Source organism: Myxine glutinosa, chromosome 14, assembly GCF_964187855.1.
Source record: "Myxine glutinosa chromosome 14, kmMyxGlut1.1, whole genome shotgun sequence".
Taxonomy (NCBI): Eukaryota; Metazoa; Chordata; class Myxini; order Myxiniformes; family Myxinidae; genus Myxine; species Myxine glutinosa.
Genome location: NC_136274.1, coordinates 23192416 through 23213361, shown reverse-complemented (window position 1 = coordinate 23213361; position 20946 = coordinate 23192416). Strand labels below are relative to the sequence as shown.

Below are 20946 nucleotides of genomic sequence, written 5' to 3'. Positions count from 1 at the left end.
CACCCCTCCCCCTTTATAAATATTGTGGTTGCACCCCTCCCCCTTTATAAATACTGTGGTTGCACACCTCCCCCTTTATAAATAGTGCTTGCACACCTCTCCCTTTATAAATATTGTGGTTGCACACCTCTCCCTCTTTATAAATATTGTGGTTGCACACCTCTTCCTCTTTATAAATATTGTGGTTGCACACCTCTCCCTCTTTATAAATATTGTGGTTGCACACCTCTTCCTCTTTATAAATATTGTGGTTGCACACCTCTTCCTCTTTATAAATATTGTGGTTGCACACCTCTCCCTTTATAAATATTGTGGTTGTGCCCCTCCCCCTTTTTAAAACACTGTGGTTGCACACTTCTCCCTCTTATAAACATAGTGGTTACATCCTGCCATTTTAAAATTGTGGTGGTGCTCCCCCTCCATCCCCACTGCCTTCCCCCAACTCTATAAAGGTATTGATTCCCCCCTCCATCATTATTGATATTCTGGTTGTGTCCCCTCTCCCCCTTTGTAATAATCAGCATCACGGTCCTCTCACCCTTATATGGTAAGGGGCCAATTTTAATTGTCTCCATGACTAGCTCACTGGCACTCCAGGTCTCGTTCACTGACACTCCATGACCTGCTCACTGGTGCTCCAGGTCTAGCTCACAGGTGCTCCATGACTAGCTCACTGGTACTCCATGACTATCTCCATGACTAGTACTCCATGACTAGCTCACTGGCACTCCAGGTCTCGTTCACTGGCACTCTATGACTAGCTCACTGGTACTCCATGACTATCTCCATGACTAGTACTCCATGACTAGCTCACTGGCACTCCAGGTCTCGTTCACTGACACTCCATGACCTGCTCACTGGTGCTCCAGGTCTAGCTCACTGGTGCTCCAGGTCTATCTCACTGGTGCTCCAGGTCTATCTCACTGGTGCTCCAGGTCTAGCTCACTGGTACTCCAGGTCTTGTTCACTGGCACTCCAGGTCTTGTTCACTGGTACTCCATGACGATCTCTCTTGTACTCCATGACTAGCTCACTGGTACTCCATGAGTAGCTCACTGGTACTTCCAGCAGGTATACGAAATTGGGTGTAGATCAGCCAATCCATTTTTGATTCTATGGGGTTACAATATGACAATTTTCCTAAAGGTGTCCTGCGTCTATACGTTCAAACGTCTTCAAGGGTAAACTTTGCGACCATGCAATTTAAACTTTGTGACATTTAAATGGGAACCGTTGTATTGACAAGAAGCCTTCCAATATCGTATTGATCATGGTGCTTTCATGTCTCGGTTATACATGCAAGACAGGATAAGAAAAGAAAACTTCATTGACTACAAAATTCCAAGGAAGTTCTACATTCCAAGTACCAACAAAGTTATGGATTCTGTATCGCCGGAACGACTAGGTGTTGAAAAATCTGCAGGAAGGAGTCGACTATCTCGTGAAATAAATCCTTCCAATATGTCAAAAAAAACTTGGAATTACCTGCAAAAGTTTGAGATTTGAATGCACAAATTGGGGCATGTTCACGTTACTGTGTAAACTAGAACTGCACTTGGTAGAGAGCATACCTCCACCAGGCTGAACATTTTACCTTTTCTATAACTGATAGGTCAGATCTGTACCAAAATTGAATCGGCTTGTTCTTATCACCCAATCAACTCGTCCACCAAGTTTTGTCATAACACGTCCACAACTTTTTAAAATATCGTGCTATACCATATGTCGTTTTTGGCACCACCTCTCTGGTGAAAAATCGCTTGAAAAAATTCTCCAATGAATGAATGAATGAATGATCGTTTTAAGGCCATTTTCCCTGCTAGAGCGGGGGTTAGCCTGGATCCAAATTCCGATCTTCACCAAAATCTAACCAATTCGTCCTTGTCTCACACCGAGCCTGTCCACCAAGTTTCGTCCGAATCCATCCTTACCTTTTGAGATATCCTGCTCACAGACAAACAGATAGGGGTGAATACAGAAGGTGAATGGAGGTAACTAGTTGTTTTTGAACGACATGGCTCACAGTAGATGGGTCGGGTAAGAGTGGTGATTATTCATGTAAAAGCTGAGCAAACGTACAACAACAAATGGCGATGAAACTGAATAAAAAGACGAGGATGCAGAGCACCGTTGCCTGGTGTAAATGTCATTCCCATCTGAGTATGTAACTCCTGAATTTGGAATCTCAGATTCAAATCCAATACACTGCATCATGTCGACAGCTGATGTGTGTGCATACCTCGAAGGTATACTACTAGTCCAGGGATAGGTAAAAAATAATGAAAAACAATGAGACAAGTATCTGGTAGAGGTAAGAGGTATTGGAGGGGGAAAGGGGTAAGCAGACAGCACAGTGCCAGGCAGTCATAGGTGTAGCGATAAGGGTTTTAGGTTGTAATCGTGGAGGGATAAATTATAAATCGAAAGAGGTAGTTGTTATCACTGTATAGGAATTTTGTAAGGCCTCATCTATAATATTGTGAGCAATGTTGGTCACCACATCTCAGGAAGGGCATAGCTGTCGTAGAGAGGGTTCAGCGAAGGGTTACTTGATTCATCCCAGGCCTAGCTAGACTAAGCTAATGGGAGTGGCTGAAGGAGGAAGGACTTATTTTATATATAAAAGGGGCTGTCCATGCGTGTGTGTGTGTTCCACCCATTGGTTGGACAGTTCACCTGACTCAGCCCACTTCCTCTATATTTTAACCTTTAATAGATTTTAGAACTATTTAGAATTACCCTTTAGAACGCGTTCTCTCAAGCAGCGCTTTTTATTTAGAACCCTTTATTTCAATGATAGCCTGTGTTGGCTTAGCGGTTAGGTGCCAGCTTGGGATCCTCGGATCAATCAATCAATCAATCAATCAATATTGGGTTTGAATCCGGGTTGATCGCTGAATTAACGCCAGGGGGGATTGACTCAGCCTGTCATCCTTCTGAGGTCGGCAAATTGAGTACCAGTTCACTGGTAATTCCCTGTGTGTCACAAGAGGCGACTAACAGGGTTGGTGGCAGGAAGGGCATCCGGCCGTAAAACATTGCTTCAAAAAGGGGGCCACGGTGCCCCCCAAAAAGGCCAACCCCTGCTCTGTGGGAAAAAATGGCCTCTAAAGGCGTTCTTTCCTCTCAACGGTTATACAGGGTTACTATAATTTCCGATTATTTTGTCTTAAAATTGAAAGTTGACAGGCAACCGTGATGGATTTCTGTGAAGTCGGTAATAGTATGATAGGGGAGCAGAAAGCGTTACATTCCCAGCCCCTAGTATACCCTCTTCTCCCCTCCTCACAATCGTACTAAAATACGCAATTTGGTGTCTGCCCGTCTGACGATTTTTGACCGTGATACATTCGGTTGTTACTTATCCAATCTCCATCGAACTTGACAAGAGGAATAAGGGGCACACACTGAAGGTTGTAACAAATTAATTTGCTTCCCTCCCCAAGTAATATGGTTTTCTCCACCAATGGGGATGTTCATTGAGGTGTATATTCATAGTTTTATTGTGGCGTTTTTCCAAGGCACGTTTTTCCAAGGCTGCTTCTAATAACAAAAGCATAATATCAATGTTATTACAAAACCAAATTAATACTAATAATATCTCACCTCCCCAAGGGATATTGTTAACGCCTTGTCAATGTTTATAAATAGGTTATCGTGCCATTTTCATGCGAGCATCTTTATCAGAAGTAAAATATTACAAACCACAAACACGTATGATTAGGTTTTTAAACAGCTGCCAATGCTGTTTAACATGAAACTGAAAGAAATTTTGAGGAATGCCGATATCCCTGAGGCAAACTTTACTTGCGGAACTGAGCGAAGATCTACTGCAATCTTTATATCCCACAAGGGATGATAACATGACTCCTTCCTCTCATGTGACATTTTTCGTGGTGGCTTTTTGAATCGGTCGCCACTGCTGTTTTATTTATTTATTATTATTATTTTTGTATACAAGATCGAGGCTTGTGTAAGAGCTAATATTAATCACACAAAAAAAACGGACACATAAAACATACTGTTATGAATTTGGGTAGAGTGATAGCTAGAGCCAGGTAGATCTGTATAGGTAACATGCTTCGACTGTCGCGATAGGGAATCTACCTTGTAATAAGTTCTGTGTTTTTTTTAGGCGGTTTGTCGGGGTAAGTGTATACCTGTGAACATACAAGGATGTTCGTGTGTTAAATAGTTGTAGGGATTAAGATGAGACCCCTGTGTGTCAGACCTGGTAATCATTCCTTTGTCCCTTATGGCAACGCACTCATATAAACACTTAGATCGGTCCTTAGTGCGCAACAGTAATTAAATTCCCTTCCCTTACAATGACCTTGGAAGAAGACAGGCAGGAAGCCAGATCGGGGCACCGCCGGATGGGCGCCGCCAGCCGCACCACCAGCTGGCCTATCAACATCATGTGAGGCGAGCTGTAACCACGCCACAGGGAACGAGTGATTGGTTGGCGCGGAAGGCACGAGCCTTGAACCAATCAGCGCGGAAGGCGCGAGACGTTTGAGGAGACGGCGGGAAGCTACACGGCTCTGGTTGGTGGCGTGCCAAAAACGGACGTCACATGCCAAGTGACAAAAGGGCACACTGACGTGCTTCTCGCTTGTCTCTGCGCTTCTTTCTGTTCTTCGTGCTGGAAGCTTCGCTCTGGGGGATTGAGTCGTGCTGACGGTTCGCGCTTGGTATTGAGTCGTGCTGGTCCTTCGCTCTTCGTTAGTTTGTTCTTGGCTCTTGGCTCTTCATATTGAGAGGTCCTGGTGGTCGTTGGTTTGCCATCTTTGTGGTTCTTGGAGCGGTGCTCGGTGCTTTTGGTGCTGTGAGCGAACGGACCTCGTGGGCGGTCGACGAGGAGCCTGGAGTGGGGCGTTGGCTCGAGCCTGGAGCAGAGCATCGGCGAAGCGGACGGAGGGCTTCCTCGGGCCGGAGCTTGGAGCCGTGTTGGGCGGTGGACAAGACTGCAGACAGATAAGCTCGCACCCACGAACCATTACACGACGGACAGTTATTTTTATTAATTCATTTCCCCTGTGCTGTTGTCGAAGTGTGAGTGCGGGATCCCGATTTAGGAACATTATTTATCTTCCGTCGTGTTCCATTGTTTCGGGTTCCGTCAAATAAATCATTATTTTTGTACATTTTAACCTGGATTTTTGGTTGAGTTCATTCCGCATTACAGATACGCGCTTCCGCCTCTTCCTCTTCACTTCTTCCTCCCGCGTTTTATAGCTGAAGCCGAGTTTGTCGTCGCCTCCATTAAAGCCATTTGGTCATTCGCGAGCCCTGGTATTAACCGGAGGGTATTCGCACGACAATACAAAGGGAGCGGGAAACAAGATGGGGGGAGAGAGGGAAGCACACAAGTATGACAGTCGAGAACAGGGACATTGGGAGATCTGTGGGAGGGAAAGGGCTGGTGGGGGGCGGGTGGGAGAGGTATAAAACACATGGGCACTGCTTGGACTTCCCGGAAAGAAGTCAGGATTTCAAGAAAGTGGATATGGGGTGAATTAACGGGGGTAGAAAAGATCAAGGTTTTGAATGGGGGAAGATAAGAGATGGTGGTGAACAGCTGTTTTAACGACCTGGAGGGAGGAGTGGGATTGAAGACAACAACAACAACAACAACATGCATTTTAAGGCCATTTTCCCTGCTAGAGCGGGGGTTAGCCTTGCGGTCCCCATGACAATCTTCTCCATTTTGCCCTATTTTCTGCATCTCTCCTTGTTAACCCCCTTGTCCGCATTTCTTCTTCCACCATCTTTAGCCAAGTCTTTCTCAGTCTTCCCCGTCCTCTACTTCCTTCTACATTCATTTCCATCACTTCTCAACCAGTCACTTTCATCCTTCCTCAACACATGACCAAACCATCTCAACCTGCTCCTCTTCACAGCATCAATCACAGGCTCTGTTCCCATCATCTTTCACAAATCATCATTTGTCTTCCTCTCTCTCAACGATACTCCGCACATCCACCGAACCATTCGCATTTCCACCCTTTCCAGCCTTCGTTGCTGCTCTCCGTTCATTACCCATGTCTCGCTCCCATAAATCATAACACTTCTCACACATGCAGCAATTGCAGCATACACCTTTCCCTTCAGCTTCAACGACACTCCCCTCCTCATCAGCACGCCACTCAGTTCCCAAAACTTCTTCCATGCACATTTCACTCTAGCAACCGTTGCAGAGTCTGATCCACCTTCTCCATTCAGCATGTCTCCGAGGTAGCAAAATGTTTTCACACCTTCCAGCTTCACGCCGTCTCCAAGATCCAACTCAACATTTCCTCCATCTGCAGCTCCCTCTGTGCACACCTTACATTTGAATGTAGCTGCCACACTGGTTAATGACCCTCTCAGACCACAACATTTTTGATGAACCTACTCAGTGCACATTCGTCATTGTACATTGAATGGAGTTCACTCCGACGCCCTTCCTGCACACAGAACATGGAATGAATGATGAGGTGAGGGAATGAATGGTGAGGTGGAAAGTGAGAAAAAGGGAGACCAGAGGTGGGAGAAAAGAGGAATGAAAGAGTGAAGGTGAGCAGAGAGTCTTGATTTTGGCAGTTTCACCAGAAGAGGGTTGCTGGCAGATCTTGATATTGAAGAGGGTTGTTTGTGGTTGTCCAGTCGGACCTGCAGGGATATTTGGGGGACAGAGCACAGACAGAGCTGGGGGAGCTAGGCCGGAGAGGAGTCTGCAAAAGACAGAAAGACCACCAACCTGCCTGCGATTAGTGAGTGAAAGGCCCTTGGAGTTAGTGTTTCGGATTCGTCACTTCCGTTGTGGTTCTCATCCACTGTAAACATTTTTGGTTCCATGTACTATTATTGTTATCGTTTAAGTGAATTTGGAGATAACTGTTTTCAAAAGGTAAAAAAAAGTTAGTTTAAAAAAAAAAACGGAAACCGGATCGGGAACCGGACGACGACGACGAGGAGGAAGAGGAAGAAGAGGCGGAGCAAGTGAGGTCAGAGAAGGAGCCGAGCTGCTTCGAGGTCTTGAGCAAACGCTGGCGAACCGGGGTCACGAGTGAACTTTGGGTTTCCTGGGAAAGGGATTCCTGCGACAGAGTTGTTATCGCTGTGACAGATAAACCTGCGTGGCAGGTTTTGCGGTTGATTCCGAAGAGAATCATTGTAGTGCCGTTCCTTCTCGAGTACGGGCCATTGGCCATTTTGCCTCGTGCCAGATTTCGGAGCGCTCCAGGCTTTTCACCTCGCTTCAACCATTTCACCGCATCCAGACGTTAACCTGGTGTGTGTGTGTAACGTGGATTTTGAGTGGGAATTTGCGGTTCGCCGATTGGGAGCCGTTGAACGTCCATACCCGAAGGTGTGATTTCCCAGTCGCCTCTTGAGGGTACCTTTGCCCATCTTTGGCAATATGACTGTCAACCAAACGGGATTCTGGTCTCGATACAACATCGTTCTGACGATCACTGGAGCGTGGATCGACTTTGGTTTGAAGCTGGGACAGACACATTGGGAATGTTCTTTTCGCTCACTTGGAGCACAGTGAGTTATATTGTACGAAACTGATGGTACCATCATAGGAATGATATATTGGTTGTACAATTGATTAATATTGTTATTGTACTGTTATTCCTGTGTGACCTCAATGCAATACTTGTTTGTTGGTAACAATTGGTGTGGTTTCACCATTGATCTTTGACACACAGAATAACACATCTTTCTGCAGTGACTCCTCTCGGGGCTCGGAGGTACACCGTGACCGGGGTTTGGGGAGGAGTACATAACAGTTAGCTTCATCGCGAGAGATTCCAATGATTCTGAAAGCTTTGGTTTCTACAGTGTGAAGCCGAGCTAGGTGTGAGGCAGGAGCACTAGCCCAGAGGGGAGAGCAGTACTTCATTGAGCTGCGGATGAAAGCCTTGTATGTGGTGAGGAGCTCAGCTGTCCCGAGGAAGGACTTCGCACGACGGAGGATGCCCAGTCGGCGACTGGCTTTGGAGGCCAGCTTGGAAATGTGGTTTTCCCAGGAAAGATTATGTCAGGTAGTGAGACCCAAAAGCTTGAGTGACGGAACTTCTTGGAGAGGATAGTTGAGAAAGTAGATGGGAGGGTTGTCCAGTCGATCTTTTTGGAGAGACAGAGACAGAGTGAGAGTGGGAGATTTGTTAGGATTGAAAGACATGTTCCACTTGTTCAACCATGGCTGATTTTTTTCCCAGTTCTGCAGAGAGTGAGGAGGCTGCAGACTGCCGATCTGAGGGATGAGGTATGGAGCGGCAGAGAGTGGAGTCATCAGCAAAGAGATAGAGAGGATTTTCCAGAGAATCGGAGAGATCATTGATGAAGACCAGAAAAAGCACAGGGCCCAGAACACTGCCTTGGGGAACTCCAGCCTGAACAGGAAGGGGAGATGAGAGAAATCCATTCAGGGCCACACGTTGACTATGACCATAGAGGAAGTCCGCAAGCCATGCGTGGAGATTTCCATGGTTAGGAGGAGAGTTTGGTGAGCAGAGCGGGGTGCCAGACTGTTTCGAAGGCACGTGATATGTCAAGGGAGATGGCTCTGATTTCCTGTTTGGCATTGAGGACCTCCATCCATTGCTGAGACAGCAGAAGCAGCATGTCCAGACTAGAATGACCTGATCTGAATCCACGAAGGAGAAGAGGAAGGATTTGATGTCAGAAGCGATGATTGATTCCGTGACCTTGCTGATGATTGGGAGCAGGCTGATTGGTCTGTAGTTGAAAGGATCTGTTTTAGCATCTTTTTTGTGGAAAGCGGTAATGTTGGCTGATTTCCAAGCAGATGGCAGATGACCTTGAGCCAAAGAGAGGGTGAAGAGAACAGAGAGAGGGTGAGATGGAGCGGCAGAGCAGGATTTTAGGACCCGTGGGCTGATGCCGTCTCGTCCAGTTGCAGAAACAGAGTCTAGGTTTGACAAAAACTTCTCCACCTTGTCAGGAGAGAAGGACACAGAGTCCAGGAGCGGCTGGGTACAACTGGGTATGGTGGTTACAGAGAGAGAGAGAGATGAGTTCGGGACAATATTTTGAGGCAAACAGAGTTGAGGCATTTGGCTTTTTCACGTGCGGTGTCTGCTGTGTAACCGTTTAAGGTAATGGGTATGGAAGGGGATCAAACACCAGAAACAGATTTGACCAGACGCCACCAGGATTTGAAGGAAGGAGACGGGTTTCAGAGTCTTGAGAAAAAAAGAAAAAAAAAAAACCTTTAGAGGCCATTTTTCCCCGCAAAGCGGGGGTTGGCCAACCCAGAGTCTTGAGAGTAGAGAGATATTGTTTCCTGGCTCTCCTGAGGGTAGACACACTTGTTCTGAGCTTTGTGAAAGGAACTAAGATTGCCTTCAGTGGAATTAGCCTTCCATGAGGTGAAGGCAAGTTTTTTTTCATGGCAACTGCCTCACGACAAGCTTCAGTGTACCATGGACGGGAGGATGGGTATGGCGACTGAAGACAAGATGGGATAAATCTGTGCATGAGAGAGAGCAGTTTAGTTTGGAAGAATTACCAGGAAGACTTGATTTCAGAGGCAGTAGAGATGGGAGACCAGTCCAGATGATTGACGGCTGCTTGAAGACCGTGCCAGTCAGCCTGAGTGAAATGCCAGACCCGTCGGTGCTGAGGAGGCTCTCTGAGAATGGCCAGAGAGATATCCACTTTAACAAGCATATGGTCAGATCCGATTTGAGCAGAAGAAGAGCACCAGACATTTGCAGTGAAGTTTGTCATAACAAGTCTAGAAGAGAAGATACTCCATTGACTGAGATCCTGGTTGGGAAATTGACAGATTGTGTCAGTCCGAGTGAGTCACAGAAGTCCTTTGCTGAGGCGCCATGGCTGGTGTGAGAGGTACCCACACCAAGCCAGCTCGCATGATTACAGTTGAAGTCGCCACATATGAGGAAGAGAGAGTTGGGATGAGTGGATAGAAGATGGTCCATGTTGTCAGACAGGGAGATGTAAATGGAGTCATCACTGTTTGGAGGACAGTACAACACGTATATGAACAAAAGGTGGGAGCGGAGGGGAAGCCGTAGCCATAAGTACTCCTGGCAGTGAGGTGGAGAGAGGGCAGTGCAAGGAGAGTGAGGAAGAGTTTTTGATAAAGATAGCAACCCTACCACCAGGACGAGGCTCAGGTCTATCATACCAGAGGAGGGAGTTACCATGAAGAGATATTAAGGAATCAGAGACATCTTGAAGGAGGAGAGTTTCTGTTAAGCAGATAAAGTCTGGTTTGTCACAAGCAACCTGTATGGAGAGATCATTCAGGTTTGATCGAAGGCCCCGGATGTTTGAGGTCCATACCGTTAAGGAAGAGGGAGGGGTAGCATCGGGTACAGGACAGTAGAGGGGAAGTGTCGGGTCAGATGAGGGGTGAAAGGGGGGGAGGTAGGGAGAGCTGTTGATAGCATGTCAGAGATTGCAGAAGAGTTAGGAGAAAGGGAAGGATGAGGAGGACAAAAGGTGTGATGGAATGAGGCACAGTGAGGTGTTGGGTGAGGGGGTGGAGGCAGAGCAAAGTAGAAGGTTGGAGGAGGTGTATGTATGTGATGGAAGGGAGAGGAAGTGACGAGGAGGGGGAAGTTTATTGCGATTTGTCATGTGTTTATTGGGATGTGTTTATTGTGGAAACTGGGTTTATTGTGATTTTCAAGTTAGAGATCCGTTTGAAAATGATAGAGGAGGGGTTGAATGAAGGTGATTTTGGACAATGTAGAAAGGAAGGACTGTTAGAGATTGATTTTTTTTTTTGGAAATGGAATGATTTGATGAGGAAATTGAAAAAAGCTTTTCAAATAGGAATAAAAACAGCATGTTGTAATAAACCACTGAATAATACACTGCAGGGGAAAGTTTAAACATATTTTAAAATATTTAAACAAAACCGTGAAAAACAATCTGGGAAAAATCGCTGAAGTGAGGGTGTGGATCTGAGAAAGAAGGAGAGAGGGTTGAATGAGTATGGTGGAAACTAGAATTGGAAAGGCGAGTATCGGCTGGAGATGGAAGGAAGAGGTGGAAGAGAAGGAAATAAAAGGGGCGGGGCGAGACAACAGTACACGTGGGTGGGGCCCGCGAAGAGAGAAGGGAAAAAAAGTATTATTATTATTTTGTTTTTAACACATTAGACAAAGGGTAAGATGTTCTGGGAAGTTAGGGGGAGAAGCGAAAATAAAAGAAAAAGCAAATACAACGAAGGAAAGAACTTAAATTCACAAAACACCGACGGGAAGAGGGAAGCCTCAAGCCTCAAGGTACCAGGCCGCACACGCGGTGCGAACAGAAAACGATTAATTACACACAAGTTTGCACGAATTACAAACCAAGACTAACTAGAAACACACAGTAACACATACACAATAAAATAACGAGTGGAAAATTGACAAAGACACGAATGGGAAAATACTTAAACTTTGATGACATGGAGAGATTGAAGTACGCTTCCTCGCCAGGGGAACCGGAAGCGGAAGTCAAACTGAAAGTTTAACAAGAAACTGAAAGGGAGGAAGCCTGGGATGTGTTCAGTTACCAAGCAGCTAGATAATGCTTGTCAAGCCAGCCGTTCCATATCAAAGGTTTTCAATGGAGTTCTTGCTCGAATTATTAAGCCACTTGGCGAGCGCTCTACAAGAAACTTGGCAAATGAACACACACGCTTACCCCCCCCCCCCCCCCCCCAACCGACGTTCTTGGGGCCCGACCGTAAATCTACTGATCTACTTTCATGTATATATCCCAGAGAGGAATGACCCTTCGTGCTGCCCCAGTGGGTAACGAGTGTACTAGTCATACTAAAATACATAACTTGATGTCTTTTTGTCTGTCTGTCTGACGATTTATGACCGCCGCGGAGTTTTCTCTGCCAAGGGGGTTTTCTCCGCCAAGGGGGTTTGCCCCGCCAATGGGGATGTGTGTTGAGGTGTATATCAGTGTTAAGCTAGCTTTATCACGGCGTTTTTCCAAGACAGCTTTTAATAACAACGTTAGTGATAATAGCATACTATGAATGTTATTGAATGATCGTTTTAAGGCCATTTTCCCCGCTAGAGCGGGGGTTAGCCTTGCGGGCCCCATGACAATCATGGTTCCCTGTTTGAGGCAATGTTTTTATGGCCGGATGCCCTTCCTGACGCCAATATGAATGTTATGAATGTTATTACAAAACAATATTAATACTAATAATATCCTGTATCCCTGAGGGGTTTCCCTTCTTTGAACCAGCACCGTGTCAACGTTTATAAACAGCTTATCTTGCCGTTTTTGTGGGAGCACCCCTACCAGAAGTAAAAAATATTATAAACCACAAACACGTTGCATTACCTTTTTAAACAGTGACTACTGACTACTGCTGTTTAACACAAAACTGAGAAATTTGGAGGAATCTGGACATCAGTCTATGCTTATTACGTTGACGAATGCACCTGATAGAAGATGTACTGTAGGCTGTATACCTCACAAAGGTGAATAACACGAGCTTTCCTGCCACTTCCGTGGAGTTCTTCCAAGGCGTTTTTGTAGTGTTTTTCCAACGCCGCTTCTCATTACAGCAGTAATAACAACACTTATGATAATAGCATAATATTAATGACATTATGAAACAATATCCCCCTCCCCAAGGGGTTGTTTGGGATTTGCAATATTGCCTCCTCCCCCCACCCCCCAATCCCCCACACCCCACCCCCCAACACCCTTATTTAAGCTGCACAGTTGCCCACCCCCTAGTGAAATTATGGAGATTAACTCTGTAAATTAAATTGATGATATGCACAGGCATGCTGGTCCAAATGCTCTCCTGTGTCTACGGTCTTTCGATCTCCTTGCAATTACAGTGAGCCTTACAACCTAGTGGAACATGGGAAAGGTTAGGTGAGTGTGGAAGCAGCAGAAAGGTATTTAGAAGATGCAATCATCCAAAGTTCTTATTCCTGTGACCTGTGAGTAAGAGTATATTTTGTTACCTTTTGCTATTATGCAACGGGAATTTAAGAATGCTTTTTATGAAAGCTTCTTCCAAATCAAAGTGATCAATACGCGCTTCCCTTTTGGGTAGTCGTCGTCCATCCCCGTGGGAATGACTTAGCACGCCTCTGCTTTGTTCATTTTGCTGTTGGCGAGGTTTCCACAACTGTCATGAGGGCAGTAGTGCAGAGATCACATCAGGTAATTTCTCAAACCTTACTATGATGTCATAACATTGTAAAGGCTGTATTCCTATCCATTGCAAAGTAAGGAGTTGCATCAAGTCCACTTTTGCTTTATTTACTTTACCAATTCACTCACTCTGTGCAGTGGAAGCATCGTCTGAAAGCCCAAGCATTGCCGGAGCACTTGACTGCGGAGGTGCTGAGGTGCTGGAAGCAGCTGAGACCTTGCTGCTGATGGATGGTCCCGACAGCTGTGTGGATGCACCTTCTATCGGTAATGTTTGCTGTTGGTTTGTTACCTCCGTCACCGAAGGTAGATAATGGTTATGTTTTCACATTGTCTTTGTCTGTCAGCACGATATCTCAAAAAGTTAACGACAGATACGGACAGAATTTAGTGGACAGTTTGGGCGAGTGACAAAGACGATTTTATTTGATTTTGTTGAAGATCAGGATCTGGATCCGCATTCGAGAATTTTTATAATAATTTTTTTAAGTGATTCGTTATCATTGAGAGATGGGGCCAACACCAATATATAGCAAGCTATTTCATAAATTTGTGGGCGGATTATAACAAAACGATGTGGATTTGTTGGGTGGGTGACGAGTGCAAGTTGATTAGATTCTGGTTCAAGTCTGGATGCAGATCCGGCCTATCAGTAAGATACTAAATGTAAACTTTTTAGCCTGGTGAACTTATACACTCTACCGAGTGCTCTTCTAGTTAGCTCACCTGGAATGAAGTTCAGGGGAGCTTTTGCGATGGCGCGTCGTCCATCCGTCACTCCATCCGTAAACACTTGCAACCTCTTCTCCGAAACCGCTGAAGGGATTGTGACTAGATTTGGCACAAATTATATTGTTATGTTGTGACTAATGTTTGTTCACGGCATTAAAAAATATCGGGGTCTAAGGGGGTTTACCGGGGTCAAAGTGGGTCCAGGTTTGACCCCCCTCCCCACCCAAAAAAGGTATTTGCTTTCTTCTCTGAAACTATGCACACAATTTCGATGTAACTTGTCCACAACCTTCACTACCTATGCTGTACCAAAGTTTCTTCACAACATAAAGAAATCTGTCCCTTTGGGGTCCACAGGGGGGGGGGGCGGGAGGTTGCCCCCCAAAATAGGTATTTGCTCTCTTCTCAGAAACTACACACGCAATTTTGATGAAGCTTCGCCATAACCTTCATCACCCGTGATGTACCAATGTTTGTTCAAGGCATTAGAAAAATTTGGGTCTGATGAGGTATACGGGGAGGGGTGGGGAGGAAAGGGCCTGGGCCCAAAATAGGTATTTTTTTGTTTGTTTAAAGTCTTATGATTGTGTTAGTTTGATTCTACATGCTGCTCTGCCTTCTAGTTTATATTTTGACGTCGGTGTGATATACGAGCAACAAAACTAAATTTGCAGACTTGTCGATGATGTCCTCTGTGCTGCTTGCAGGTGCAGAGGAAGAGGTTCTTATCGCTCCCACAATAAAGACTCAACATTGTGTTGGACGGTTGGGGAGGGCGATGGTAAACGGTCGATCCCCACCCTCTGTTGATGTGGAACTGCCGGCACTTGAGAGCTCTGGTTTGCGTCGCAAGGGGAAAAGTATGTATTCAGGATTTGTCAAACTGAAATAACTGTTGGTAAGGATTTGTTGGTGATCACACCTCGAGAACTCCAGCATGTTTTCCAGTGCTCTGGATGTCTTGTGCATTACAGATTCTGTTCATAATCTGTGAGGAGTAACAACACTTTAATTTCGGTAACATGCCATTCCTTTATCTTCTTCATTTTTCATTCCTCCTCCAGAGTTGCTTTGTACAAGTAATCCAGCCAAGTTTGTGGTACAAAGCTCCCTTATGGGTGTTAAAATCGTTTTTGTTGCCCATAATTGCTCTCAAACACTTGTCATTGGCTTTGCTGGGAAATTCAGCTATAGCAAGCCATATATCTTTGTTATTTTATTTCATATAATTACCCTGCACTCACGAAACAAAAAGCAGGGTTAAGCGATTGGGTGTGTGCGTACGTGTGACACATACGTATGGTGTACATACATGCCTGCATTTTTATAATTCATTTTCTCGGCAAGCGTCGGTCCGATTGGCACAATTTTGCACCATAGGAATGCCACGTCTTGTATAAAATTTGTGATAATTATGACGTCATAGGTCACGTGGTAAAGACACCATCTTGGAAAAACGTTGCACCTCTATATCTAGGAAACTACTCAATGGAAAAAAAATTAAAACATGGTTTATTGCCAAGTACTCCCGATGAGGAATAAGATATGTTAATGTTAATGATGATGTCATTGGTGTCGTCTTTATGACGTCATAATTCGACAAGTATAACACTTGATCCGATCAGGATGAAATTTTTAATTTTCTGTGCAACTGTTTGATGGACACATCAAACATCAACTTGATGGACACAACGTTTTCACAATAGGTGCGCCTCCTGTATATTTTTATGATAATTATGATGTCTTAGGTGATGTGGTATAAACACTATCTTGGAAAAAACGAAAAACGTTGCACCTCTCTATCTTCCGAAAGCGCTCCATAGAAAAAATTGAAGGTACTCCCTATGGGGAATAAGGTATTGTTACGTTTGTGAGGGGGTTCGGCAATGCAATACCTCAGTCCAAGTTGAAGTGTATAGAATACCATGCTCCTGTCGTGTCAGAACACCTTGATGTAAATAAGTCGGTTCCGTGTGTTCGGATTAAGTGTGACGTGTGGCCATACGGAGGGTGGCTCTTGTGCTATGTAGCTTAGGGAATAAGAATAAATCCCCCTGTCCGTTCTACCTCTGTGATCTGACCTTTGTGGTTATAATAAATCGGCCTGCGATAAGACGAAGGCTGTCAGGAAGCAAATTCAGGCACATTACAACACCGACAAGCCCGACAGAAACCCACCACACATTTGCCGATCGGCAATGGAGCTCCACCCCGGGAATGTTCTCTTTGGGTGTCCAGAAGGGGAATAAGGGCCCGCCCCACGGGCTAGTGATTGGTCAGGACGGCCATAGAGTGATGAGATGGACTCGCTGATTGGAGCACGTGCGGACGTCATCGGATGACATAAGAGCCCAGGGAACAAAAGAACTGTGTCCCGACATTTTCTTTCTCTCTTGGTCCTGGTTTTGGTCGTGGGTGGTCACGCTTTGTCTCGGGTGCGCTCGTGAGGAGAACTTGTGGAGCTCGGGAAACCTTTGCAACATCGGAGGAGGGGGTGTTGGTTGATGGTGGTGCTCTTTGGAGACGGAGGAGATAGCGAGCAAACAAAAGGAGGCGATCCGTCTATTTGCCTCATGCCGGCGGCTGGCTACGGGTGCGAATCCGCGCCATCTTGTGTGCTTCCCGCACAGGATGGTTATACCGTGGATACGACCATCAAATTCCTAAAAGGCTCGTAGACCAGAGCTGAGTGCTGGCCGATACAAAGAACATTATTTTATTTCTTTATCATTCCCTTGTCTGTATACGAGTCCGTATGGAGGGTCCCTCGATTTAGGATTTTAGTTTACCGTGCATTTCTTGTTTCTGGCATTATTAGGTTTACTCTCCATGAAATGGAGAGGAAACCTATTAATTACTGCTAGAGTTTTTCTTATTATTCTTCCGCCCTATTTTGCACCTCCGAAAACTTCATAATTAATGTTCTCAGCAACCGCTGGTCGGATTGACAGGAAATTTTCATCAAATGATCGTCTCGGATCCTAGAATTTTTTAATGCTAATTATGACGTCATAGGTCACGTGGTGTGGGCGCCATTTGTTGAAACAAATTCAACTTTTCCCCTCTATCTCCGAAACGGCTCAATGGAAAAATTTGAGGAATGGCTCATTCTAAAGAACTCTTCAATGGGAACAAAAGACATGTGTATCGAGTATATTAAAAATGCTAACGTTAAGAGGTTAGAATTCGTCAAACAAAAAATTTTCTCCCCCGAAAATGGGATTTTTTCCCCAGATGCTTAGTTTAAAAAAACTCAGAATGCAAAAATTTTTGAAGTCATACATCACATGGTTCGGCCGCCATCTTGTTTTTCGTGAAAAACACAAAAACCCCTTTTTCTCCAACGGCTGAACGGATCGAGCCCAAACTTGGCATGCATATTCACATACCCATGATGAACAAAAAAGTCGGTAAGCACGTCGTCATCCGACACATGGTTTCAGAGTTATGACGTTTTAAAGCTCAAACTAGAAATGGTATCCCCTCCATAATTTGTGGATATCGAGTGGAAACTTTACACAAATGTTCCTCATGGGGGTATGTTTCAACGTTACTTGAGACGTTTTGATAAGTCACATGGTTTGGCCGCAATAAATAATGGAAGTTAAATTTTAAAAAGCTTGTAACTCTTGAACCACTGCATGGATCGACTTGAATATTTAATGCAATGTAGCTCTCATCAAGCGGAAGAAGTGTGCAAAATTTCAAGATGATTGGATGTACCGTCTCGAAGCTATAAGTCTTTATTGTTGAAAGAAGAAGAAACACACCAATTTGTCCTTCCAGCACGTGATCACTATCACACGATCTCCCGCGGTCATTTGAACCTCAAATAAAATTCCAATTGCAGATTTCTCAATAGATGAGGTCTATTAACAAACGAATGAAACAGATTTGCTCAAATTCTGCCTTTTTTAAATCAATCGCATTTTACCCAAAGTTTGAGGTACTAAAGAAGAAGAACGCACCCTTTTGTCCTTCCAGGACGTGATCACTATCACACGATCTCCCGCGGTCATTTCAACCTCAAATGAAATTCCAATTGAGGATTTGTCAATAGATGAGGTCTATTAACTAAGTCCACTGCTTTCTCAAATCCACGTTCTCACTTAGAGACTTTTCCCAGATTGTTTTTCATGGTTTTGTTTAAATATTTATTTAAATATGTTTAAACCGCAGCCGTGATGCTGACGCCGCCCCCCCTCCCCCCCAGAATTTCCATGTTTTAAACGTTTCCCAGTGTGTACCCTGGATAAGAATAGGTACGCCGTATCCCTGCGTGTCGTAAGAGGCGACTAAGAGGGTTGGCGTCAGGAAGGGCATCCGGCCATAAAAACATTGCCTCAAAAAGAGAACCATGACAATTACAACTACATGTGGGCAGGGTACAGCCCGAAGTGGAGATCGGTTTCTGAGGTTTGGGACATGGAATGTAGGGACAATGACAGGGAGATCAGGTGAAGTGGTGGAAGTATTGGTCAGAAGAAGAGTGGACATATGTTGTGTGCAAGAGACGAGATGGAAGGGAAGTGGTGTGAGAATGGTGAAGGGTAGGCAGGGACAGAAATACAAGTTTGTGTGGCAAGGGTGCCCGGAGGGCGTGAATGGTGTTGGTGTCCTGTTTTCTGAGGAGTTTGTAGACAGTGTGGTGAGTGTGACTAGAGTGAGTGATAGGTTGATGATGGTGAAAATGATGATTGGAAAGCTCTTGGTGAACATCATCTCGGGATATGCTCCGCAGGTTGGTCGAAGCGATGAAGAGAAGGACAAGTTCTGGTGTGCGATAGAGAAGCTGATGGAAAACGTGAAAGATGGGGAAGTTGTTGTGGTAGGAGGAGACCTAAATGGACATGTGGGAAGGAGTATGGATGGTTTTGACGGAGTTCATGGGGGTTACGGATATGGTGTGAGAAATGGAGAAGGTGAAAGGATTTTGGAGCTTGCTGATGGAGCTGATTTGTTGATTTGTAATACTCAGTTCCAGAAAGAGGATAATAAGCTTGTTACATACACGTCAGGTGGGTCGACGACAACCGTTGACTACCTGATGGTGCGTCGGCGAGATAGGGGGCACCTCCGGGACACAAAGGTGATCCCGGGGGAGGAGGCTGTTTCACAGCACCACTTGGTTGTCTGCGACGTAAGGGTGAAAGGTGCGAGGAGAGCTCGGCGGGTGAAGTACCAACCGAGAATGAAGGTGTGGAGGTTGAAAGAGGTGACAGTAAGGGAGGCATTAAAAGAGAGGCTGAGTAGGGTCGAGGATGATGTGGTTGAGCTTGAAAGTGGTTGGATGTCAATGAAAGGTAGTCTGTTGGGAGCCGTTGGTGAGGTAGGGACAATGACAGGGAGATCAGGTGAAGTGGTGGAAGTATTGGTCAGAAGAAGAGTGGACATATGTTGTGTGCAAGAGACGAGATGGAAGGGAAGTGGTGTGAGAATGGTGAAGGGTAGGCAGGGACAGAAATACAAGTTTGTGTGGCAAGGGTGCCCGGAGGGCGTGAATGGTGTTGGTGTCCTGTTTTCTGAGGAGTTTGTAGACAGTGTGGTGAGTGTGACTAGAGTGAGTGATAGGTTGATGATGGTGAAAATGATGATTGGAAAGCTCTTGGTGAACATCATCTCGGGATATGCTCCGCAGGTTGGTCGAAGCCTTTCGTGAGGTGAGGATGGACAAAAGGACCACCGAGGCACTCGGAAACATGGTGGTGGGATGATGAAGTTGGAAAGAGGATTGACGAGAAGAGGAAGAAGTTCAAGGAGTGGCAGAAGGCGAAGGGTACGGGAGCAGAAACAGCAGAGCATAAAAGTTATAAGGCAGCCAGGAAGGCTGCAAAGAGGTAGCAAAGGCGCAGGAGGCATGTAGGAAAATGTTCAGAGAACGCTTGGATTCGGAAGAGGGTCAGAAAGCAGTATTCAGGATTGCAAAGCAGATAGCGAAAGAGAGGTGTGATGTGATGGGGGTGAGTTGCTTGAAGGATTAAGTGGGACAAATTGTTGTCGACCCAGATGGAATTAAAGGAAGATGGAAAAGATATATGGAAATGCTGTTGAATACAGAGAATGAATGGGATGGCAACATAGAGAGTAACCCAGTTTGAGGACCGGCAGAGAAGATAACTGAGAAGGAAGTTGAGGAAGCGATAAAAGCAATGAAGGGTAGAAAAGCGGGAGGGCCGACGGGAGTTGTGGGAGATATGTTGAAGGCAGCAGGAAGTTGGGGTGTGAAGAGAATGACAGAGATCTGTAATCTGGTGGTGAAAGAAGGCCGCATTCCAGTGGATTGGGAACTGAGTACCCTCGTCCCTCTATCCAAGGGGAAAGGTGACCCTCTGGAGTGTGGCTCGTACCGAGCGATAAAGTTATTGGAGCATGGAATGAAGGTATTGGAAAGGGTGTTGGAGAGGAGGATAAGGAAGAAAGTGAAGATCGACGAAATGCAGTTTGGATTCATGCCAGGAAGAGGAACGACAGACGCGCTTTTCATTGTGAGGCAGTTGCAGGAGAAGTACATGGAGAAGAGGAAGAAGTTGTTTCTTGGGTTTGTTGATCTGGAGAAAGCATTCGATCGGGTTCCACGCAAAGTATTGACATGGGCATTGAGGAAGTTAGGAGTGGAGGAATGGTTGATGAGAGTAGTGATGGCAATGTACAAAAGAGCGCGCATAGCTGTAAGGACGAAGGACGGGAACAGTGGTGAGTTTGAGGTGAAGGTGGGAATGCATCAGGGGGTCGGTACTAAGTCCACGACTATTTGTAGCTGTGATGGAGGTGCTGGCTCAGAACGTAAAGGAGGGTTTACCGTGGGAGTTGTTGTATGCAGATGATCTGGTGTTGATTGCGGAAAGTATGGATGGACTGAAGGAAAAGATGAACACGTGGAAGGAATGTATGGAGACAAAAGGTCTGAAGGTGAATATAGGAAAGACGAAGGTGATGGCAAGTGGTAAAGCATGTGGTGAGGTGGAAAGAACTGGGAAGTGGCCCTGTGCTGTGTGTAGGAAGGGTGTCGGAGTGAACTCCATTCAGTGTACAATGTGCGCT

At 45.5% G+C, this 20946-nt stretch overlaps 1 protein-coding gene across 1 annotated transcript in view; it reads left to right on the top strand.

Annotated features, from left to right (window-relative positions):
• LOC137439226 (ETS-related transcription factor Elf-1) overlaps positions 1 to 20946 on the top strand; it is a 121869-nt gene that overhangs the window by 78703 nt on the left and 22220 nt on the right. Inside the window, exons 5-6 of the mRNA XM_078767932.1 lie at positions 13312 to 13440; positions 14613 to 14765. Of these exons, the coding sequence (XP_078624058.1) occupies positions 13312 to 13440; positions 14613 to 14765 (282 nt within the window). The remainder of the gene's footprint in view (positions 1 to 13311; positions 13441 to 14612; positions 14766 to 20946) is intronic.